Source organism: Carettochelys insculpta, chromosome 3 (assembly GCF_033958435.1).
Source record: "Carettochelys insculpta isolate YL-2023 chromosome 3, ASM3395843v1, whole genome shotgun sequence".
In the NCBI taxonomy this organism is placed as follows: domain Eukaryota; kingdom Metazoa; phylum Chordata; order Testudines; family Carettochelyidae; genus Carettochelys; species Carettochelys insculpta.
Genome location: NC_134139.1, coordinates 125,494,419 through 125,515,134, shown reverse-complemented (window position 1 = coordinate 125,515,134; position 20,716 = coordinate 125,494,419). Strand labels below are relative to the sequence as shown.

General features: G+C 45.0%; 1 protein-coding gene across 1 annotated transcript in view; it reads left to right on the top strand.

Moving 5' to 3' along the window:
- The window catches only part of ARMC2 (armadillo repeat containing 2), a 118,459-nt gene extending 99,680 nt beyond the window's left edge, over positions 1 to 18,779 (top strand). The window contains exons 15-18 of the mRNA XM_074988825.1: positions 5,856 to 5,969; positions 7,492 to 7,624; positions 13,846 to 14,006; positions 18,414 to 18,779. Coding sequence (XP_074844926.1) covers positions 5,856 to 5,969; positions 7,492 to 7,624; positions 13,846 to 14,006; positions 18,414 to 18,571 — 566 coding nt within the window. The 3' untranslated portion in view covers positions 18,572 to 18,779. The remainder of the gene's footprint in view (positions 1 to 5,855; positions 5,970 to 7,491; positions 7,625 to 13,845; positions 14,007 to 18,413) is intronic.
- The last annotated feature ends 1,937 nt before the right edge of the window (positions 18,780 to 20,716 follow it).

Below are 20,716 nucleotides of genomic sequence, written 5' to 3'. Positions count from 1 at the left end.
CAGCCACCTGCCACCTCCCGTACCACATCCCCTGTTGCCCTCTCCAACCAGTGCCCTTGCTGCCCCCAACCTTGCCGTCCTCTTCCCACCCAATGTCCCACCAGCTGCCTGGCACCCAGGCTGCGGTTGCCGCACCCCTGGCATGCCCCTACCTCCCCGTGGTCCTGGCCACATCCCAGCCCCACAGTGGGGCCCCCATGGTCTTTGTGGGTAACGGCTCATCAGCCCGGCAGAGGACTAAGGCCCCTCCCTCCAGGTTTTGCTGACCCCACCCCCCTCCCACACCCTGCACATAGTTTTCCCTGTTCATCCCTGTATATAGCCTCTCCACACCACCCCATTTATATTAGTGTTCCAGGACAGATCATTTTAAGTTTCAACATGTTTATTTGCAAACACCCCCGTGTCCTGTGTGATAGGTGTGGGGGGGGATGGTGCACATGGAGGCGGGTGGTGAGGAGTGCACATATGGGGGCAATGATGCGGCATGTGTGGGGGGCTGTGGTGGAGGGTGCCGGGGGGGGAGGGTCATTAGGGCCCCCTCATTGTAAGCCGCCCTGAGGGCCTCCCTCACCCGCATCCCATCCTGGTTTTCCAGGCAGTACAGGGCATGGTGGGGGCTGCTCGTACCCAGGTGCTGCCTTGGCGGCCCACCCCAGGATGTAGTGCTCCTGTTTGCTCTCTGCAATTTTGTGGAGAGTGCAGCATGTGACCACCACCGCGGGCACGTTCCTGAGGCTGTCCTCCAGCCTTGTGAGTAGGCAGCAGAAGTGCACCTTGGGCCAGCCGAAGGCCTGCTCCGCTGTGCTCCGGGCCTGATTCCGGTGCTCATTGAAGTGTTCCCAGGTGGGTCAGTCTGTCCCATGTAGGGATGCATGAGCCATGGGAGGAGGGGGTGAGCAGCATTGGCCACCAGGCCCAGGGGCATCGTGTTGTCCCTAACAGGGAGGTCCTGCAGGGGCACGTAGGTTCCCTTCTGCAGCCCAGACAGGAGTTCCAGAAGATCTGGGCATCATGGGCCCACCTGGACCACCCCATGTAGATGTCCAGGAAGCAGCCCTGGGCATCCATGAGGGCTTGCAGGACCACAGAGCGGTACTGCTTTCTATTAACATAACGGCCTGCACTGTGGTCCTGGGCTCGATGGGGATATGGGTCCCATCCTGGACCCCAAAGCTGTTGGGGAAGCCCAGGCTGGTGATGCCCTCTATGGCAGCATTGAGGTCTGCGAGGTGGATGCCCCTTCACAGGAGGATGGCATTGATTGCTTGGATGATCTGTGTGGGACGGAGGGCGTGTGCAGTGTGAGTGCATGTTGGGGTGCCCCACCTCCTCCCCCATCTCCAATGGTCGCTCTTTTCTGGGGGCCCCCCATCGCCCTCGAGGTTGGTGTGTGACCCCAGCCACACATACCTCAAGCAGGACAGCCCCATTGGTGGCCTTGCCCACTCCAAATTGTTGGCTAACCCAACGGTGGCTGTCGGGGGCCAGCTTCCAGACGGCGGTCGCCAGGTTTCTCCAGGAGGAGTGTGGGCCTCACCCTCATGTTCTGATGGCAAAGGATGGGTGCCAGCCAGTGGCACGATTCTAGGAACATCTTCCTCATGCGGAAGTTCTGGAGCCACTGTTCATCATCCCACTCCCACATGGCCACCCGGTCCCACCACTCAGCGCCCACTTTTCCAGGCTGTAAACACCAAGCTGTGGAGTTGACTTGCTCATTCAGGGCAACCTGTGAGTTTCTTGTTTGACAGCTTCTCCTGCCCAAGTGTTTTCAACAGGCTTTCTCACTACCTAGGTGTTTGGACCTACACCACTTCAGTCTAGCAAATCTTACATCTGGTGGAATTGGGATGCACCACCACCCCCAGTTTATTTCTACTCCCACATTCCTATCCCCCATTCTAGTCCCTGTTCTGGGATCACTCTTACAAGGAAGCACTCCTTCAGGAGGTAGAAGATCTCTGGTTGGGCGCCAGAGAGGCATTTCCTCAGTTACACAGAAGGGGAAGGGGTTTTATTCTTGCTGCTTGCTAAGCAAAAGGTAAAAGCAGGTCTCCACCCCAAACACCCCCCTCCAAAAAATAAAGTTTTTGTGTGAGGCTTCCATTATTCTCTCCCTAGAGCCTGTGATAGCCCTAGTCTTAATGGATGTTTCTTTCACTGTGGCGGTGCCCCAAAGCCACAGAAAATTCCACAGACTTATGGTCAACTATTAGTTTATGGTCCTGCCATCTGGCCTTTCTGCAGAGCCACAACTATTTGCAAAGTGCATAGCAGTGGTGGTGATATTCCAGAGGAAATCAAAAGTTCAAGTGTTTCTGTATCTGGCTAAATGTTTGGTAAGAGGCTGAGTTGAGAGTGAGGCACATCCAGCAAAGCCACAATGCAGAGCACATTTGGCATTTTAGGACTGCTTCATAAAGAGGAAAAGTCAGTTCAATCATCTGTCAAAATAATAAAGTTTATAGGAACGATCTTAGATTATGTGAAAGCCAAATGTATCTCCCATAGTTCAGATTCAGACAGTGCTGCCTATTCCTTTAAACCTAAAGGTCCATTTTACCATAATATAGGACTTTGGTTTAGACTTCTGCGGCAAACAGCTGACGGGTTATGTGGTGCAGCATGTCAGGCTGTGGCTCAGGAAGGTGCAGGGATGGCTGAGCTTGGTGTACTCCCCAGTCCCAAATCATCCTGTCCAAAGGATGATGGTGCCCAGGTAAGTCTAAGTATCACTGTCCACTGGGTGGACAGACCTACCCTCTGTGTGTGTGTGAGAGAGAGAGAGAGAGAATTATTTACTCCATCTCAGATGCCGTTGATTATGGATGCTTTCACCTCAAGTTAGCAGGGCCCACCTGGGATCCTTGCATACACAAAAGTTATGGTCTGATGAGGGCTTAGCTTTCCATATAAATGTCACAGAATTAAGAATCATTCAACTAGCTTGTCACACATTCCTTCTGCTAATCTAGACATCTCGCAGAACTATGGTCGCCTCTACCATTCCAACCTGAAGACCCTTCCATTAACAGCCTGACTACTTCGTAGCTAACACCTCAGGAGGCGATCTATTCAAAGAATATACAGGATGTCTTTTGTGAGAAAAGTCCCCAAAAAGTTATTTGGGTTAAAGTGCAGCTGTTTTTTGTTTTTTTTTGGGGGGGGTGGAGCTGGGAGGGGAATGTAGTTAAGTACAAGTTACTGGTGCCCCTCTGGAAAACTGCTTGAGTAATAGTGAGCATGTGCGTGCACACACTCTCATGCATGTTGCCTGTAGATTGTACTCAAGTACCCAGAAGTGACAGCAGGCACACTTTTACTCAAGTAACTTTTTAGGTACTTTTCCCATCTCTTCTGCTGGGTATATTTACCTGGCCAAATGGAAGAGATTCACTTTCTAGGCTCAGCAAAAAAATGGATTTTTCTCAATCTGGGCTCCAAATCAGCATGTGCTGGGCTATTAGTTGTACGTGAACCAGCAAAGCCTTGTTATTAGCTCCACCAGGGTATACCTATCTCTATTTTCTACCATCCAATTGATAATCATTCAGTTTTATTTAGTCTTGTCACTCAGGTTTTTGAAGCATTTATTTCCACAAATAGATCCTATTACTTACTGGGTCTTGAATCTGGTGTTAAAACTGATGGGTCTTCCCTTGTAATTGCTCAATCTCTGACTGAAAGTAGCCTCTTGGTGGCAATCACAGTGGGCGGGAGAGTGGGTGAACTCAGGCCCACCAATGAGGGAAGGGAGAAAAGGGGGGGGGGAATTAACCCCCCCACCCAGCATTTCAAAGAGGCCTGGAGCTCCTGTTGCCAGTGTACTGCTCAGAGGGAGCATGGGGGGGCAGGAGGGTAAGACTGACTGCCCCAAGCTCTGCCCTTTCATCCTTTGGCCCTGCCCCTTCCAGGGGCAAAGAGCTGGGTCCCCCTCCCTCCTTGCACGTGAGGTTGTGGACTTTTCAGAGCTTTGGTTTCTGACCCTCTGAATAGACTTGCATAAGAACAGTGTATACCTATGCCCTCATATGAAACTTACCACCAAAGTGTTTTCTCACTTCCACATCAGCTAGTGGATTTACCAAATTTCTTCCCTAAGCCTCGTGCTTATACTAATGATGAAAGACCACGTATTAGATGTTAGGATAGTGTTAGAATTTTACTCAGGACTATATATATTTAAATAGTCTTTCCAATTGTTTCTGACAATTGCAGACAAGACTGAACGGCCTTACAGACTCATCTCAAAAAAACCTTGGTGGGAATTTTGTCTTGTGTGTGTTAGTGCCATGACATAGCTAATGTGACTTCACCAAATAATAGCAATCCTAAAATGCCAAAGATGTGGTATCTCTAATAGATCGTGCGTCACTAAAGATTGGATCCAGTCCCTAACCAAGACACATCTTCTATTGCTGTCAGTGGGAATATTAGCTGAACAAGGGGTGCATGTGTCAACCGTTTAGCCCTCCCTTCTCTATCACTGTCAGGAACTTTACCATCCTTCCTGTGAGACTGACCTGCAATCTTGGTATCTCCTTTGATACACCCTTCTTCTCTTCCACAAGCAGTTCCTGCATCCTCAGTTTTTCCCACTAGTTTGAGAATTCTCAATTTCTCTGTTTCCAATGCAAAATCCTCTTTTTGTGTCCCAAATCATTTCGTTCCTGCACTATGAAAGTTGCCTTCTCCTTGGGCCTCTAAATTCTCACCTTTAGTCCTCAAAACATCTCAGCAAAAACAATATACGTTGCCCATCACTTCAACTATGCATAGCCTTTCTTCTGAGCTCTTCATCAGCTTTTCTCCTATTTTGTACATTGAAATCCATTGACGAGTCTCAAAGGCCCACACAATTTAGGTCCCACTATACCGGTCTGCTTTAGTCTCATTTCACTCCTGTGCTGTAGTCCTCAATTGTCAAATTAACTACTGTGTTTAGTCTTTATATCATTCTTATCTAGTTCAGCTTCTGTGCCACCATTATTTCTGGAAATCTTTCTGAGCCAGTTCAGGGTTTCTCTGCCTATTGTCCCCTTCCCATCCCTTCTTAAAACACAAATCCTATTTCTCTGAAGGAAGTGTTGACTAAATGGATGATTAATAGTGGAACTAACACACGCGCTCTAGGTATCACTACAGTAGACCACTGACTTGCATTATTTCAACTTGTGTGATTCTTGGAATAACGCTAGTCAAAATCAACCAGTGCTGGTGCGCAAGTCAGTTTCCTGGTTCCTGCAAGTGGCAGGGAGCCAGGAACCAGGTGGCAGCTGCACCTGACTCCCAAGTCCCCTCCGTTTGCGGGAGCTGGGAAACTGACTGGTGCTGCTGTACTTGGCTCCCGGTTGTGCCTGGCTCCCTGCTCCTGAGAATGGCAGGAGCCCTGAGCCAGTGCAGCAGTGGTGATCAGTTTCCCAGCTCCCACAAACGGATGGGAGCTGGAAGCCAGGCAGCAGAGTGAGCACCGCGAGAAGGCATGGAGCCGCCATCATCTTTGCTGCAGTTGCAGAGCCCCTCTGCCACCCGCAGCCCCACCTCGGGGGGACCCAAAGGTGGTCAGGCCCCTGCCCTGTCCCCATCCCTGTCCCAACTTACATGAAATTTGACTTATGCGTGGTTGCCCAGGAACACAACCTATGCATCAGCTGGGGGGTCTACTGTACTACTTTTAATTCTCTTTCTTTTCAACCAGCCTTCTCCCCTCTCATGTTTACTTTGCCTGTTTGCTTTGTAAACCCTTGAAAACAGAATTTTAATATGTATCTGTAAAGATCCTAATGGCACATTTGGCACTGTATGAATGATAAGTAGTGATAACTGTACCTTTTTTATTTCTCTGCATACAGTGCTTCTAAAGCTGCTAATGAGCAACAATATGGATGGGATTCTGGAGGCCGTGAGAGTGTTTGGCAATCTTTCCCAGTATTTTGAAATCTGTGACTTCATCATACAGAGAAAAGGTACGTTACTGCTGAGTTAGGAAAGATTCTGTGTAAACTGTTTAGATAGGCACTGTGCCAGTCAGCACCTATATTTCAAACATATAAGTATGTAATATGACACTGAAAAATCCTAGAGCTGCAGCATGGAGAGCATTTATTGATTTTTGAAATTTAGAAAAATATTAAAACATAGATAATGAGTAGGAGAGGAACAGATTTTTTTCTTACATGAAGAAAAATGCATGCTTGCAGAAATTGCCTATTCTTTAAAATAATAATAAACAGTCTTGAAATTTTCTTCTGGCTCTCTAGACTCCTAAAGTTCATGTTAACCAAATGTCAGCAGTGATTCTATGTAAAATAAAATTCCAGCTTAAGTATTCATAAGGGTTTACATTTGGGGATCTCTGTTTCCCATATCTGACAGTATTGATAGCAGTCGATGACATGCATCTTAAAACATGTATCAGCCTCACCAAGAGAGAGCTCCCATTTGCCTCTTGGTGGTAGTGTAAAATGCCAATATTCTCTTTACTTTTTCCTTTTCAAGGCCAGAGGAGTTTTGGGGCAAATGCCAGACCTTTCCAATCTGGAGAAAATATCCTGTAAAAGTTCCACTAAACACTGCCTCACTTTAAATGTCTTGGACTCTAATGGCACTTCTCTCTTATATGGAGATCTACTTTAGGTTGGGCGCATGTTCAGATGTAGTTCTTCCTAGCACAAAGGCCAGCATTTTCTAGCTGTGGAGACTGACAGGAAGTGCCTTAACCCCTTTTAGGCATCCAGATATAATGACTTGATTTTTCAGAGGTGATAAGCACTTGCAGCTCCTGCTGAAGTACATGAGAGTTCAACATTTGGTGCCCAAAAGATGGTTTTTAAATCTAATTTTAAGTCTCACAATTTGAAAATTTTGACCTTCCAATTCATTCCAATGTCAGAATGAATTAGTGCTAAAGGAAGAATAAATTGATTTTGTATAATAAGCATTGATTTAAAATGGGAATCTTGTGGCACCTTAAAGACCAAACAATTTATTTGTGCATAAGCTTCAGTGAGTTGGAGCTCACTTCATTGGATGCATCTGATGAAGTGGATTTTATACCACAAAATCTTATGGCCAAATAAATTTGTTAGTCTTAAAAGTGCCACAGGACTCCTTGTTGTTTTTGCCAAAACAGACTAACACAGCTATCCCTCTGAAACTTGGCAGTATTGGCTAATTTCAGTTTGACGAAACCAACAGTAAATATATACCAGCTTACTATGGAAACAAATATAAAAGGTAACCAGAATTCCTTTTGGGGAACTAGGAGAATCAATACTCCAACTTTATGGGGTCAAGGCTGATATCCAATTGCATTAGTCTACTCTAGCAATATTTAAACATGCCATCAGGTAACATTTCCAAGCATTTCTATTATGTGCTTCAATTAAATGCTTCTTATTGCCCTCTAAGCATACAAATGTAATAAGCAGAATATAGTGTTAGTCCATGTTTCTTGAAAATAATTTTGTTTCCTCTTGTACAATCTAGTATACAAGTTTCTGATTGCTTTGCTCGATGCCAAACATCCAGATGTCTGCTTTTCTGCCTGTGGTGTTCTGCTGAACCTAACGGTGGATAAGACTAAACGTTCCATACTAAAGGAAGAAGGCGGAATTAAGAAGTGAGTGTCAGGGATATCTTGTGTTTGTGCTTTAGATCATGATTCTGTGTTGTAAGCAATTGTATTCTGGATTTCTGCTGTCTTTTCCCCCATTGTTTATTGTTTACACAAGTGCCTCCCAAACTCTGAGTATGGAACTATGCAGATGATTTGATAATAATATTGCAGTTATTGGCAAATAATCTAATTTTATTATTTAACTTCCAAGTAGAGGAAAAAAGTATATTTTTGTATTAAACCCTATCCCAGGGCTTCCCCACACCAGCAGAGCTAAGCTCCCTCAGTCTACGTATAAACCATAATTATATCTTCTCTAACTATGAGGTACCTAATCACTCCTCAACCCAGCTATGGTGCATGACAAAAAGGGTTCTCCCCCTTCCAGACGATATGTTTAAGTCCCATCACTGTGTCATTTAGCTCCCTTTGTGAAGAAGTTGGTCCTGTGGAAGGAAGTTTGCTTGTCAGAGAAAGGAGCATGCTCTTTTGAAGAGACAAACAAAAAAATCATGTACAAAAACTAGTTGTCAGCCTCTGTATTTCCCAGAACAGCATTTCCAGTGGAAAACTGACATTCTATGAAATGTTTGCTTATATGAAAAGAATTGCAGGCAGGGGCTGAGTTAAGGTTTTACTACAGCCTTGTTTTGCAAATCATTACCAAACCGTAAAGGTACATTTATTTAATATCAGGCAGTTCTGGTGGAGCAGGTGCTAGTGAATTGAGCTTGCCAGTTATCCAAATTCCAGATAACCTATATACATAAAATCTAGGTTAAGACATTTGATTTCTTATAGTCTGCCATTGCCATCCCACAATTCTCCTGGCATTCTCCCATAATTCCTTAGAAAATAATCAGAGTGGCTCAGTTTGCTTCAGTGCAGAAAACCCTGAGATAGTCCCCTCTCACAGAATCCTAGTGACATGCACATGGGAGAGTAACACAAGTGAAAACACAGTAACTTACGTAGGGTTTTGCGGTGGCTGCTCAGATCTGGACTAGGCAAACCTGGGTATTCACACCTGGGAGACCATCATTTGGACTAAATGTACAGTGAAGACACCCTTAGGCTGCATCTTCCCAAAGTGTGGAAGTAATTTCAGGGATTTCCTTACATGAAAGCATGTGTTGAATTATTTTAACCATTTAGAACAGCAATATGAGTTTGGAAGAACCATTTTGGTGTATCCACACACAGCACAATTTACAAGAGTGCATCTATTAATGTATTCTACAGCTTCCAAAGCACCCCTACCATAGCCTCAAGCAATTTGCAAGGCCCTTTGTGAATTCAAATGCAAAAATACTGCAGTCAGGACTGGTTCTGTGGTCCATTATTTTTTTTAACCCTTTAATATTCTTATCCTTCACAACAACCTCTGTGAAGGAATTCCAAAGGTTGGTTGTGCACTGTATGTAAAAAACAGTTCCTTTTCTTTTTTTCTAAACCTGCAGCCTACTAAATTTATTGGGTGTCCTCTAGTTCTTGTGTCATGTAAATAACACTGTATCCCACTTTCTCCAGACCATTGATGATTTCATAAATCTCTACCATATCTTCTTTTAATTTTTTTTCAAGCTGAACATTGCCAGTTTTTAAATCTCTCCTTCTTTAGAAGCTGTTCTACACCCTTAATCACTTCCACTGTCCTCCTCTGTCCTTTACATTTCTTTTATAAATACGTGTGTGTGTGTACAGACACAGAGCAGTTCTTTTCCTGATTGAAAAAACTCAATTTTTTTACTTAGCCTCCCTCGTTTCCCTTATAATTTTAAAAGTTATTAATTTTTAAACCATCTTTACCTCAGGGGAAAAAAAAAGTGGTGGCTTTCAACAACAGTTTTCTCTTAAAGAGCAACCCATTTTTTTTCTTTTCAATGCCTGACTGTGCAGAACTGTGATGTCTGCGGAGGTGCTATGCCCATGTCTGATGGTCTCACCTCATGCCTTGAGTGCTGGGTGAATCCCACAGCATTTCTAAGTGTCCTCATTGCCAGGGTTGGCCGGTAAGGGCACGTAAGGAACGTGAAGCATTTTTAAAAGCCGTACTTTGGCAAAAGTCCCTCTCATTCAGGGACACGCCAAACATTGTGCAGGTGCAGCAAAAGCCTTCAGGCAGGGTAATTACACCACCCTGCAGAGGCTCCCTAGCTGTGACAGCTTCCGTGGCTCACTCTCTGAGTTGCTGGGAGCCTCACATTCTTTGTGTAGTTTGGTGGATTTACTGCTGTTGTGTCCTCATGGGTCTTTGGCTCCGATGATGATAACCAGAAGGCTGCTTGTGTGTGTGAGTGAGTGTGTGAATGTGTATGTGAAGCAGTGCTTCAGTGAAGCAGGCCCAGTGACCACAGCTGAGGCTTCCCAAAAACCACAGACCAGGTAAGGATCAAAGGCACCCAGCCAGGATTTATTGCCAAGCAAGGTACAAATAACAGTTGTTAGGTACAGTATACTGTACCAATACCCTGTACATGTGTACCTGCTGCAATGGACTGACACAAACAGTGGAAATTCCACTGCCCCCCAGGTCAGACAAAGACGTTCCCCAAGACATCATGTTGTATACAGGTGCAAACAAAGCACACCTCGCTGCTGACGTGTCAGGTTGCCACCACCTGATGCTACTTAGATACCACCCATCACCCTGTACCTCATGGTTTGGTTAGATCATCTTTATCCATCATGCTGTCATTTTAGACCTTTTCCTGAACCTGGGTCTGTATCTGTAAGGAGTAGGTATCTCGGCCTTTTTTAATGAGCTGGTGAGACCTGGTAATTTCAACATATACCAATTATTGTTCTGCATTTGGACCAACTACCAATTAGTGTTTTGTACTCTCAGCCCTTTCTGTGCCGAGTTCTGTTAGTAGAGGCCTGCCCCTCGCTCACAGCTTAGCTTTGCTTTGAGCCATGTTTTGTCTGGCTCAGAGCAAAGCTAACAGGCCTGTGCTGTATGATCTTGGGCCTTCCATCTTACTACACTCTGGTGCCACCCACATCAGGTATCGTAGTGAGAAGCAGGTCCTCCTCAGCAAGGAGATCTGAGGGAGAGACCAGACGACCCCCAACAAGAGTTGCCTCTCAGGCCTTTGCTCTGGAGAAGCAACATATGCTTCCACCTATTACCTCTGCTGCTGCTCTAGATCAGCCTGCTCAACGTAGGAAGGCACAACAAAAAACACAACATATCCACAAACCCCTCAGTTATACTCAACGCCATTCACATCTTCACCAAACTCTGTGGGGCACAGGCATGCTAGCACCTCATAGACTGCCCCTCATTCACCTTCACCTGCATCTCAATCTGAAGGCAGTAGCAAGCATAGAGGCAGACACCAGATTGTGTGCTGTCATCCTGGCATCCCGATCAGCCTCACCCTTTCTGGGTGCACCAGTCGTGGTCATACCCCACACCCAGTTTCCACCACAGTGGGGTCCATGGGATGCCTGACATGCATATCAGCCGTGCTCATCCCACACTCACTGCTCTATGCATACTACCCCTCAGTGTGAGCACATGCCTGGGTGCCCTTCTACAACGTCAGCACATTCCTCATTGGCTAACCTGCCAGCTATTATTTCCCAGACAGCTTCTAAAGTTATGGGGGAGTTGCCTCAGTCAGACTCAGAGGTTTCTTCCAGGGGTCCCAGGTTTATACTTTTTACAGTCCCGCAAGTTTTCTCCAAAACACTCGCTGTGGTCACAGCATACCTCAGAAGGCAGAACATTGAAATTTTCCCTTATTTAGACGACTGCCTGATCGAGGGTCCCACTTGCCACCAGACTGTCCCTGTGATAAATACTACCAGGAAATGTTTTTCCCAGCTTGGCCTCCTTTTAAACCTACAAAGTTCACTTGGAAACTGAGACAGAGCCTAGAGTTCATAGGAGCTCTACTGGATTTGGTTTCAGCCAGAGCCTATCTACCTGCTCACAGGTTCCAGGCAATCTGCAAACTTCTTCACATAGTCAAACAGGCCCCTCTCACTACGGCTTGAACTTGCCTCCCGTTATTGTGGCGGCCATGTGCCCTGACATTTGTACTTCCATTCGCAAGACCACATATGTGCAGCCTCCAGCATTGGCTCATTTGCAATTACATTCCAACCCACTACAGATTATGGAAGATCCTTGCTCTTCCTCCATTAGTGCTACAGTCACTAGACAGGTGGACATCCCCAACAAACCTTGCAGGTGTACCTTTCCACTCTCTAGATCCCTCTGTAACTATAACAACAGATGCATGGGCTGTGGGGGTTGCTGTGGCACAGCATCAGTGCAGGGCACATGAGCCTGCATTTTCACATCAATGTCCTAGAGCTCAGGTCTATTTGAAGAGCTTGCACTCATTTTCTTTCACTGATACAGGGCAAAATGGTGTGTGTCCGCATGGACAACATGGCTACTATGTTTTAAATCAACTGGCAGAGAGGTGCCTGGTCACACACTCTATGTGCCAAGATGCTCAGATTCTGGAACTGGTGCATAAAGAACTAGGTAACCCCAATATCAACATACCTATCTGGACAACAGACTACCAGGGCAGACAGGCTAAGCAGGTATTTCTCAGATCAGTACGAATGGGAGATCAGTACCAACATACCTCTCCATCTTTCACAAATGGGACTTCCCAACAACAGAGCTCTTTGCGACACTTCACAATCGCAAGTGCCACAGCTTTTGCTCCAAGGCAGGAAGAGGCAAGAGATTGCAGGGGTTGCCTTCACGATTCACATCACAGCCCTTCTTCTCTATACCCTTCCCCAATCCCACTCATTGCCAGAGTTATCAAAAATCAGGGCAGACCGGGCGACTGTAATATTGATAGCCCCAGCTTGGCCGAGGCAACACTGGTTTCCATACCTGCATTACTTGTCAATTGATCAACTGATCCCTCTGCTGATGGTGCTGACTCTCCTGTCCGAGTGCCACAGCAGCACGTGCCATCTCAACATCAAAACTCTGAAACTCACAGCATGGCTTCTCCATGGTTCCAGAATGACAAAGTTACCTGTTCGAGCAGGGTCAAAAATATCCTTCTAAACAGCTGTCGCCCCCTTCACTAGAAATACCTATAGTAGGAAATGGGCACGCTTCCAGCAATGGTGTATGATGTGCAATCTGCATCCTGATTCTGCTTCCATACCTACCTTGCCTGATTATCTTATGGACCTCAGTGATGCAGGCCTCTCTATTAGCTGTATCAAGGTGTATCTCACTGCAATTACAGCTTTCTGTGACTCAAGAAACCGTTCTCTCTTCAGGCACCCAATGGTGAAATGTTTCTTAACGGGGTTACAAAAAGGGTGCTCAAATGTGCATCTCCCCCTACCCCCCCGCCCCGGTACCACCATGGGAGTTGAACTTGGTCCTAGATACACTTACAAGACCACCATTCAAGGCTCTTGCCATGACATCCCTTCAGTATGTGTCTATGAAGGTGGCTCGCCTAGTTGCCATAACAACAATCCAATGTCCAGTTAAGCAACAGTGCATGATCTTTTGCATTTTTTCACTTCCATCAGAATTTGTTTAATTTTGGGAATCCATGAGTTATGATAGCTCATTCTAGGTGTCCTTACTAGATAATTACAAGACTGGAAGGGACTTTAAGAGGTCATCTACTCCCAGTGGCTCTAAACTCTTCCTGACTGTTGTATCTTTTTTGAGAGTCTAATTTGTCTTGTGTACACCAGGTTTCACCTCACTTAAAACTACTTGATTACAAAAATCAGGCATAAAAATAAAAAAGTGTCATGGCACACTATTACTGGTTGTAAATATGGACTGTATCCAGCATCGTGATGAGAAATACGCTCTGCTAGTGGAGCATTGGGAGAGAGGTCAGCAGCCAGAGAAAGTTTTTCAAAATTGTCAGGTTTGGGGCAAAAGTCCGTTCGTACCTGATCTATGCCATGTTAGAGTTCTGTAGCAGCTGTGATATCACCACTGGAATGCACGTGGGTAGAACACAAGCAGGAGCAACTGATCAGCAGTGTGGCCAGGCGCAGAATTTGAGAAAAGGGGGCAGTAAAATGAAGAAGAATGTAAAATCTTAAGCTTACTACTGTACCTCTTTGTCGTGCACCTCTAGCAGGGGCTGGGTCTGCTCAGAGTTTGACTGATTTGATTTTCATTTCATTTCATTTGATTTTGAATGGCACAAGAGAGAATGAAGTTGGACAGAACATTAACACTTTTTTTCTTATACTAACAGATTAGTTGATTGCTTAAAAGACTTTGGGCCTACAGACTGGCAGTTGGCTTGCTTGGTATGCAAAACTCTGTGGAACTATAGTGAAAATATCACAAGTGCTGCATCATGCTTTGAAGAAGAAGATACCAATACGCTCCTAGTGCTGCTTGCATCTTTTTTAGGTAAGAGCTGTCAACCGCTACCTTTTCCTCACAGCAGAACAAGACAGGAATAAAACTACAGAACTACTGTGTGTATGACAGGTAGTGTATTTAAACAGGTTAGTGGTTTCTGGCTTACTCAGTATCACTAGGGCCTTTACCCATTCACAGCTGCTACTGTCTCCATGTTTTTCCTCCTTAATTTCTGATGTATGTAGTCACCAAAACAGAACTGACTTTTTGTACCATTGCCATTCCAGTTCCCATTCTGCTGCTTTGTCAGTCAGTAAGCTACTAGTGTATTTCACCCCAGCTCTTTTCTTCATTAACCTAACTGGCCAATATACTCACAGTGTAAAATACACCTTTCACTGGAAATGAGCCTCTCTTCCCCTCTCAAGCAATGCAAGGGTTTGCCGAAGCAGTTGATCAGACATTCAGCTGCTTTATTAACCTTTCTAGACTGTGAGAAGTGGTGGTTGGTGTTTACTGCACAGTTACTAAGTAATTTATTTACTTTGCTTTTCCTTGCTGTGCAGTGATAAATGGCACCATACTGCATAAGATAAGGCACCTGTCTAAAAATATTAATTCCACAATCAGTAGCACACCTGTGGCATGTTTCTAAGAAAAGCACAAACTTAGTTACAATGATTCCTGAAAGGTCTGCAGTCTGAGGGTGACTGCGTCTTTGTTTTGTTTTTAATATTAGTTTTATTTTTTTAAATCGAACATTTTCTCCCTCCAACTATTAAGATTTTGATGCAGTACATGATTATTTGGTTGCCGGAACTACCATTAGGTTGTTTATCTACCATCAGTCGGTGTCCATCTGCAATTACAATTTTAGTTGTAGCGCTTAAGGGTGCTTATTTAAATCAAAATTTAATTTGAAAGACAAATCTTCCTCAAATTTATGGTCAGAAGTGTGACCCTAAAAATGGCACTTATTTGGCAGATTTGCCTCCTGTCTGTGGTGAGAGTCACTGAATTTTGGTAGTGACAACAGGTGAGTTAATATTTGCCTGCGGACCTCTCCTGCCATTGTACTCAGAACCTCAGCCTCATTAAGGTTCTTACAGTCAGGAAGTATGAAGCAACTTCAGTCTCCTAACATACTGTACCTAAGTGGCAGACTAGCCCTTTCTCTCATTTGTTGCATTCATGTGCGTGGGAATGCTGAGCAGTAATTGGCTCAGCTCATCAGCTTCATTAGGTATCTCAAACAAGGAGATACACATAATAAAGAAGACAAATCGTAAAGGAAAAGGAGAGTGGGAAATGGTGTCTGGGGAGAGGGGCATCAGGAAGAACAGCAGCAAGGAAAGCCCTTCCTTCTTTCTGCCCCCTTTTTGATGCTTGCCCTCTAAGTTGCAGAAGCTCCTCTTCCCCCTTTCCAGCAGCTATCATAGTCCATCCAGTAAATAACCTCTTGTCTCAGGAACAGGTGCTTTCTTGCTGCTGCTAAGATCCTCGTCCCACTTTCTCCACTGACTGCTTCTTAAAGGCCCTACAGCCTGGCAGTTCCTCACTCCACATAGCTGCTTCAATTACTCCATTGCAGGAGTTACCACAGGAACAGCACACCTTGGAATCTCCATTGCTGGGACATGTCTCCAGCTGTGTACCTTGTGATATCCCCATTTCCACCTCACCCTTTTTCATCTTTCCACTTCAGTAGGTTTTAATTTGTCAACCCAGTTGTCCTTTACCTCATTTACATGTGGGTGGTAGGGGGATCTCAATACACTTACATTCCACTGCAGCCTAGCATTGGCCTTCTCTTCTGTGGGCATCCTCTCATAGGTCACTCCTGCCCTGAGACTGCAGGGATTCTCCCAGTTCTCATGGCACAGAACCTGCACCATGTGGCTCTAGTCCTGGGTTCCACCATACAATGAAGCAGCAACGTGTTGGTCTCATTCCAGGGATGGCATTCATGGGCTCTGTAGTGCAGGAGTGACCCTGATTTCCATAGGCAAGTGGGGTTTGAAGATTAGACTCTTGATCTTATAGCAGCATACTTCCACAGAGCACCCCCATGCATCTGGTCCAATATGGTAACCTGCAACTCTATAGGTAATTGTCTGTTCCATGTTTGCACTATTCTCTGTGGGCTAATCTCTGCCTCCTGTCCTTTTGAAGACTTTCATAGCATACTTGCTGCAGGAGCATGTGTTCATATACATGAGAAGTAATTCTTCCATTCTACGCTGTCTGATTATGCCTCATCTGGAGTATTGTGTCCAGTTTTGGGCACCATATTTTAGGAAAACTGTGGAGAAATTGGAGTGGCTCCAGAGAAGAGCAGCTAAAATGGTTGAAGGTCTAGAAAATTAGATGTGAGAGAAGATGAAAAGAACTGGGTATGCTTAGTTTGGAAAAGAGAAGGCTGAGAGGGGATACGATTGCAGCTTTCAAGTATCTAAAAGGAGGTTACAAGGAGGAGGGAGAAAAAGTTTTCACCTTAGCTTCTCATGATAGGGCAAGAAGCAATGGGCTTAAAATGCAGCAAGGGAGGTTTAGGTTGGACAGTAGGAAAAACTTCCTAATGGTCTGGGTGGTTAAGTGCTGGAATAAATTGCCTAGGGTGGTTTTAGAGTCTCCATCATTGGAGATATTTGAGAACAGGTTGGATAAATATCTAACAGGGATTATGTAGATGGTGCTTGATCCTACTGTGAGCGCAGGGACCTGGACTTGATGACCTCTTCAGGTCCCTTCCAGTTCTAGTATTCTGTGATTCAGAAACCTTTTGATCCAGGGTCACTCCGCCAGGGCCTTTATCCATGCCTTCAACATGTTATAGACCATACATGTAATTTCTACCTGTTTAGTAGAGACACCTGTCTTTTGTCAGAGATAGTTTGTGTATATGAAAACAATTTTGGGGCTAGCTAGAGAAAAATTCATTGAGAAGACATTGATCCCTTATCTGGCCTTTCCAAAGTCTACTCCTAGAACAGCTTTGGTGCTGCTTACTTGGAGCTGATGTCCTGACTTTGCTCCATCCACTGCAGTGTTTCTGGCTGCAAAAACAACATTATTCTCCTCCGAATAGTTGCTTTTCCTTTCTATTAAGTTTTAGAAGTCACTTATTTAGAGGTCGCCTTCACCCCCTATGTTTGGCAGGGTTCAGCTTCTCATCCTTCTCTCTCCACTTACCTACTCTCATTTACTACTGTTGGAGGCTGTGATGTTCAGATGGGCAATCTCAGCATGGGAGTTTTACCACCCGTTGCCCTCAAGTGCCAGCTTCAGTGTGACCAGGATCTCACTCAATTTACCAATGCAGAAAATCTCCGATTGTCTAAACGCCAAGTAGCTTCCATTCCCATAGAGGAAATGGCTGAAATCCTGTCAGAATTGGAATCTGTTCCTCCTCCAATACATGCTCAAAGAATAAAGGTAAAAAAAAAAAAAGAAGGAAGGGCATTTGTTTTGCAAGGGGATGGAATCTACTACTTGTTACCTGAGGAATACCTGGTAATTTCTGAGTTTGCCAAAATAGAGATGTGGCCTCTTCTGAACTGATTCAGCTAAAACTCAGTCATGTTGAAAAACCCTCCAACTTAGTCCTTTTTTGGACATTTGTTCACAACCAGCCATTGTGTTTGGCAATTGTAGTGGATTCCAAATCTTGAAGCATATTCCTTCAAGGTGCAAAGTAAGCCTGCTCTAGTTTCTTTCCCACCCCCTTGCCACATTTGATTAAACAGAGCTGTTTCAGGGTAAAATGGGAGAAAAGGATAAGATCACCCACTACTAATTGTTTGCAATTGTCCTCTTCTCATACCTTACTTCCCCCCTCACCTCCCCCTCAGGAAGCAATATTTATGACCACCTGCCTAATCTTCTGTAATGTGCTGTTTCCTGTTCTCTCTTGCTTTGGACATCTCAGGAAGGTGGACAGTCTTAAGCGCTGTATTGATCAATCTAGCCTTACAGTGATAGATTGGATAGAATTGGAGAAAACAACAAACCAGATTACCAGGAAGTGACTTATGAAAGAGCCAACATAGTCAGAGGAATGAGCTGTATTACCTTTTGGCATGTACGTCAACAAATTTATAAATTATATGTAATTGCATAATCTCTTACTGTTGATGATGCTGAAACCAGAACAAGCACAACTTGACTCCATATACCCAAGCCGGCACTTTTTGGGTTGGAGAAAGCTTTTAATTGTAGCCAACCACTGTGAAGCCTTTAAGAGGCCGTACAAGCCCCCCACAATGCTATTTTATTTTATTTTTAGCCCAAAGGCATTCATGTGTTTCCATTAGAATTAAGCTCTTCAGACAGGGGCTTTTAGTTTAACTCAAAGCTATTTGTAAACTATACTATAAAATAGATAAAAATTGTACATGCCCTGGTACCAGTGGATGGGGAGGGGTATTCAAAGTTGATATTTTTTTCCCATTACAGATGAGGAACTAGCTTTGAATTACAACTTCGACAGTAATTTAAGAGACTATCACAAACTATGTTGGGAAACAGAGTTCAAGCCTGTGGCACAGAAGCTTCTCAACAGAATTCAAAGTCACCATTCCTTCCTTCAGCCTATAACTAGTTCTTCATTTTAACTTGCGGGATGCTAAAATGTTTCAGCCATTGAAAAATAGTAGCAAATGGAAACAGCATGTGCTGTTAATATGTTGAAAAGAGCCCCATAAAGTGATGTGATTATTTTTATATGTAGATTCTATATTTAAATATTTCTGATGCTACCTCTACATTTCCATTGGCAAGCATGTTGGCCATTATAGAGAAAACGAATAAAAGTAATTTATCTCACTGTTAGACTGAATATCTTCTGAAAAAGTATTTGTCATCATCACTTTACACCTCTGCTTGAAGGGATCTAAATAATTGATTAAATGTGGCTTGTCTATCACTTAAATTCTGTTGGGGGTTGTGATGGTGAAGTTTGTTTACTGCTGAAAAAAGACTGATGGGGGGTTGTGGGAGGGAGCTCTAACTTCCTATTAAGCTGCAGGGAGAACCTCATTCTTGGCTGAAGATTATTTTTCCTCCCTAGAGGAGGGATGATGCATTTCACCTTTATCACAGGGCAGATGATCTATTTCAGCTCAATTCAGGGAAGTCGTTAGACCCCGCTAAGGAATTGTCTTCAATCTTTGGCTATGTGACTAAGATTCAAATGACCATGCAAGGCTATACCTCTACAGTTTCCAAGGTTGGTTGGGATCTGTCTATTCTCTGACTATGGATTCCTTGGATAGGTGGGGTGACAGTCTCTTAACAAAGGGACATATTAGCTTGCTTGCTGTGTGAGGGTAAAGGGTACAGAAAAGGTGGTGTTTGTAATTTTTTCTAAAACAAACTGAAGAGTTAGGGCATCCTGGCTGAAGGTCAGCCCTGTGCAGAGGTCAGTGTATCAGATCCTAGAGTGATGAGGAAAGAAATTTCTGAGTGTGTAGTGGGTTTCTTGTTGGCTCTTTGCTGCATGGAGCTGCGAACTACTCTTAGGCTATGTCTATCCTGGAGGGTTTTGTCAACAAAATTCCAGGAGTATCCAGATTCCCAAGGCATTCTGGTCGACAATAAATCAACAGAATGCAGCACTTTTGTTGACAGTTGTACCCACTCCCCACAACACATAATGCCTCTTTCGACAGGGATCTGTCAACAGAAAGCTGATCTGGATGTTTCAGGGACCCTCTGTTGACAGACGGGTTTCCAGGACACTGGGCAACCCTGTCTGCTATGCTGCCGGTTGGCCATTGTGTTGTGAACGCCTCAGCAGGCCGGCTGCTCTTGCAATCCACTTGGCAATTTGGCTGCAATCTGTCGACAGCAGTTTTATCGCAAGGTATCTTCCAACAAAGACTTCTGTCACCAAATCACTGTAATCTAGACATAGGCACAGTGTTTGTCTTTAAAAGGTACACACTCGGAGGAATGGGAGTCAGGAAGATTTCAAGTTCACACGGGGAAGCGCTCTAGGTCACTGTGTATGAACCACCACCAGTCAGACGGGGACATGAACTTGATGTTTACCTTACTGTAACTGTAGTTCTTTGAATTGTTACTATCTATACACATATATTCCATGACCCCTGGCAGTTGGGATAGTATGGTCTGTGGTCCTTCCTCTCAGGCTACGGCTACGCAACATCAAAATAGGCTACTTCGGTGCGTATTGTCCACACATCCTCCGCGGCTGGTGCCGTCAATGTTCAACGTCGAAGTAGGGACAGGGAATGTTGAAAGGAGCTGCCTCAGAAGGAAAAGCAGAGCGTCCACACGCACAAGCAGCCCCCTTCGAACTAAGGGGCCAAGAAAGCCTGCGGACAGGGCCACAGGACAGACTAGCCCGTCTGGGGCACCAGCATACCGCTCCTTTAAAGGGCCCCTTTAAAGAGACACACTCAGTCTGCACTCCACGAGCCCTGCGGTGGTGACACAATTCTCGTAGACCTTGAGCCCGCAGACATGTATGGCCAGCAGCAACTGGAAGCCCTCCAAACCGCCTCCTGCAGGGCAGGCACCCTGCTAGATGCTGCATAGGGCCCTCCTGCTCCCCCCACCAGCAGGTGCCCTGCCAGCTCTGGAGCTACCTCTCCAGCACCAAGTGACGGGAGCACCTGGTTATGGGGGAATGGAATGATGACGGCAGACCTTCATGGACCTCTGCCAGTGGCTCACCTCTGCCCTGAGGCACCAGGATACCCGTTTGGGGCTGTCGTGATGGAGGTAAGGAGGAG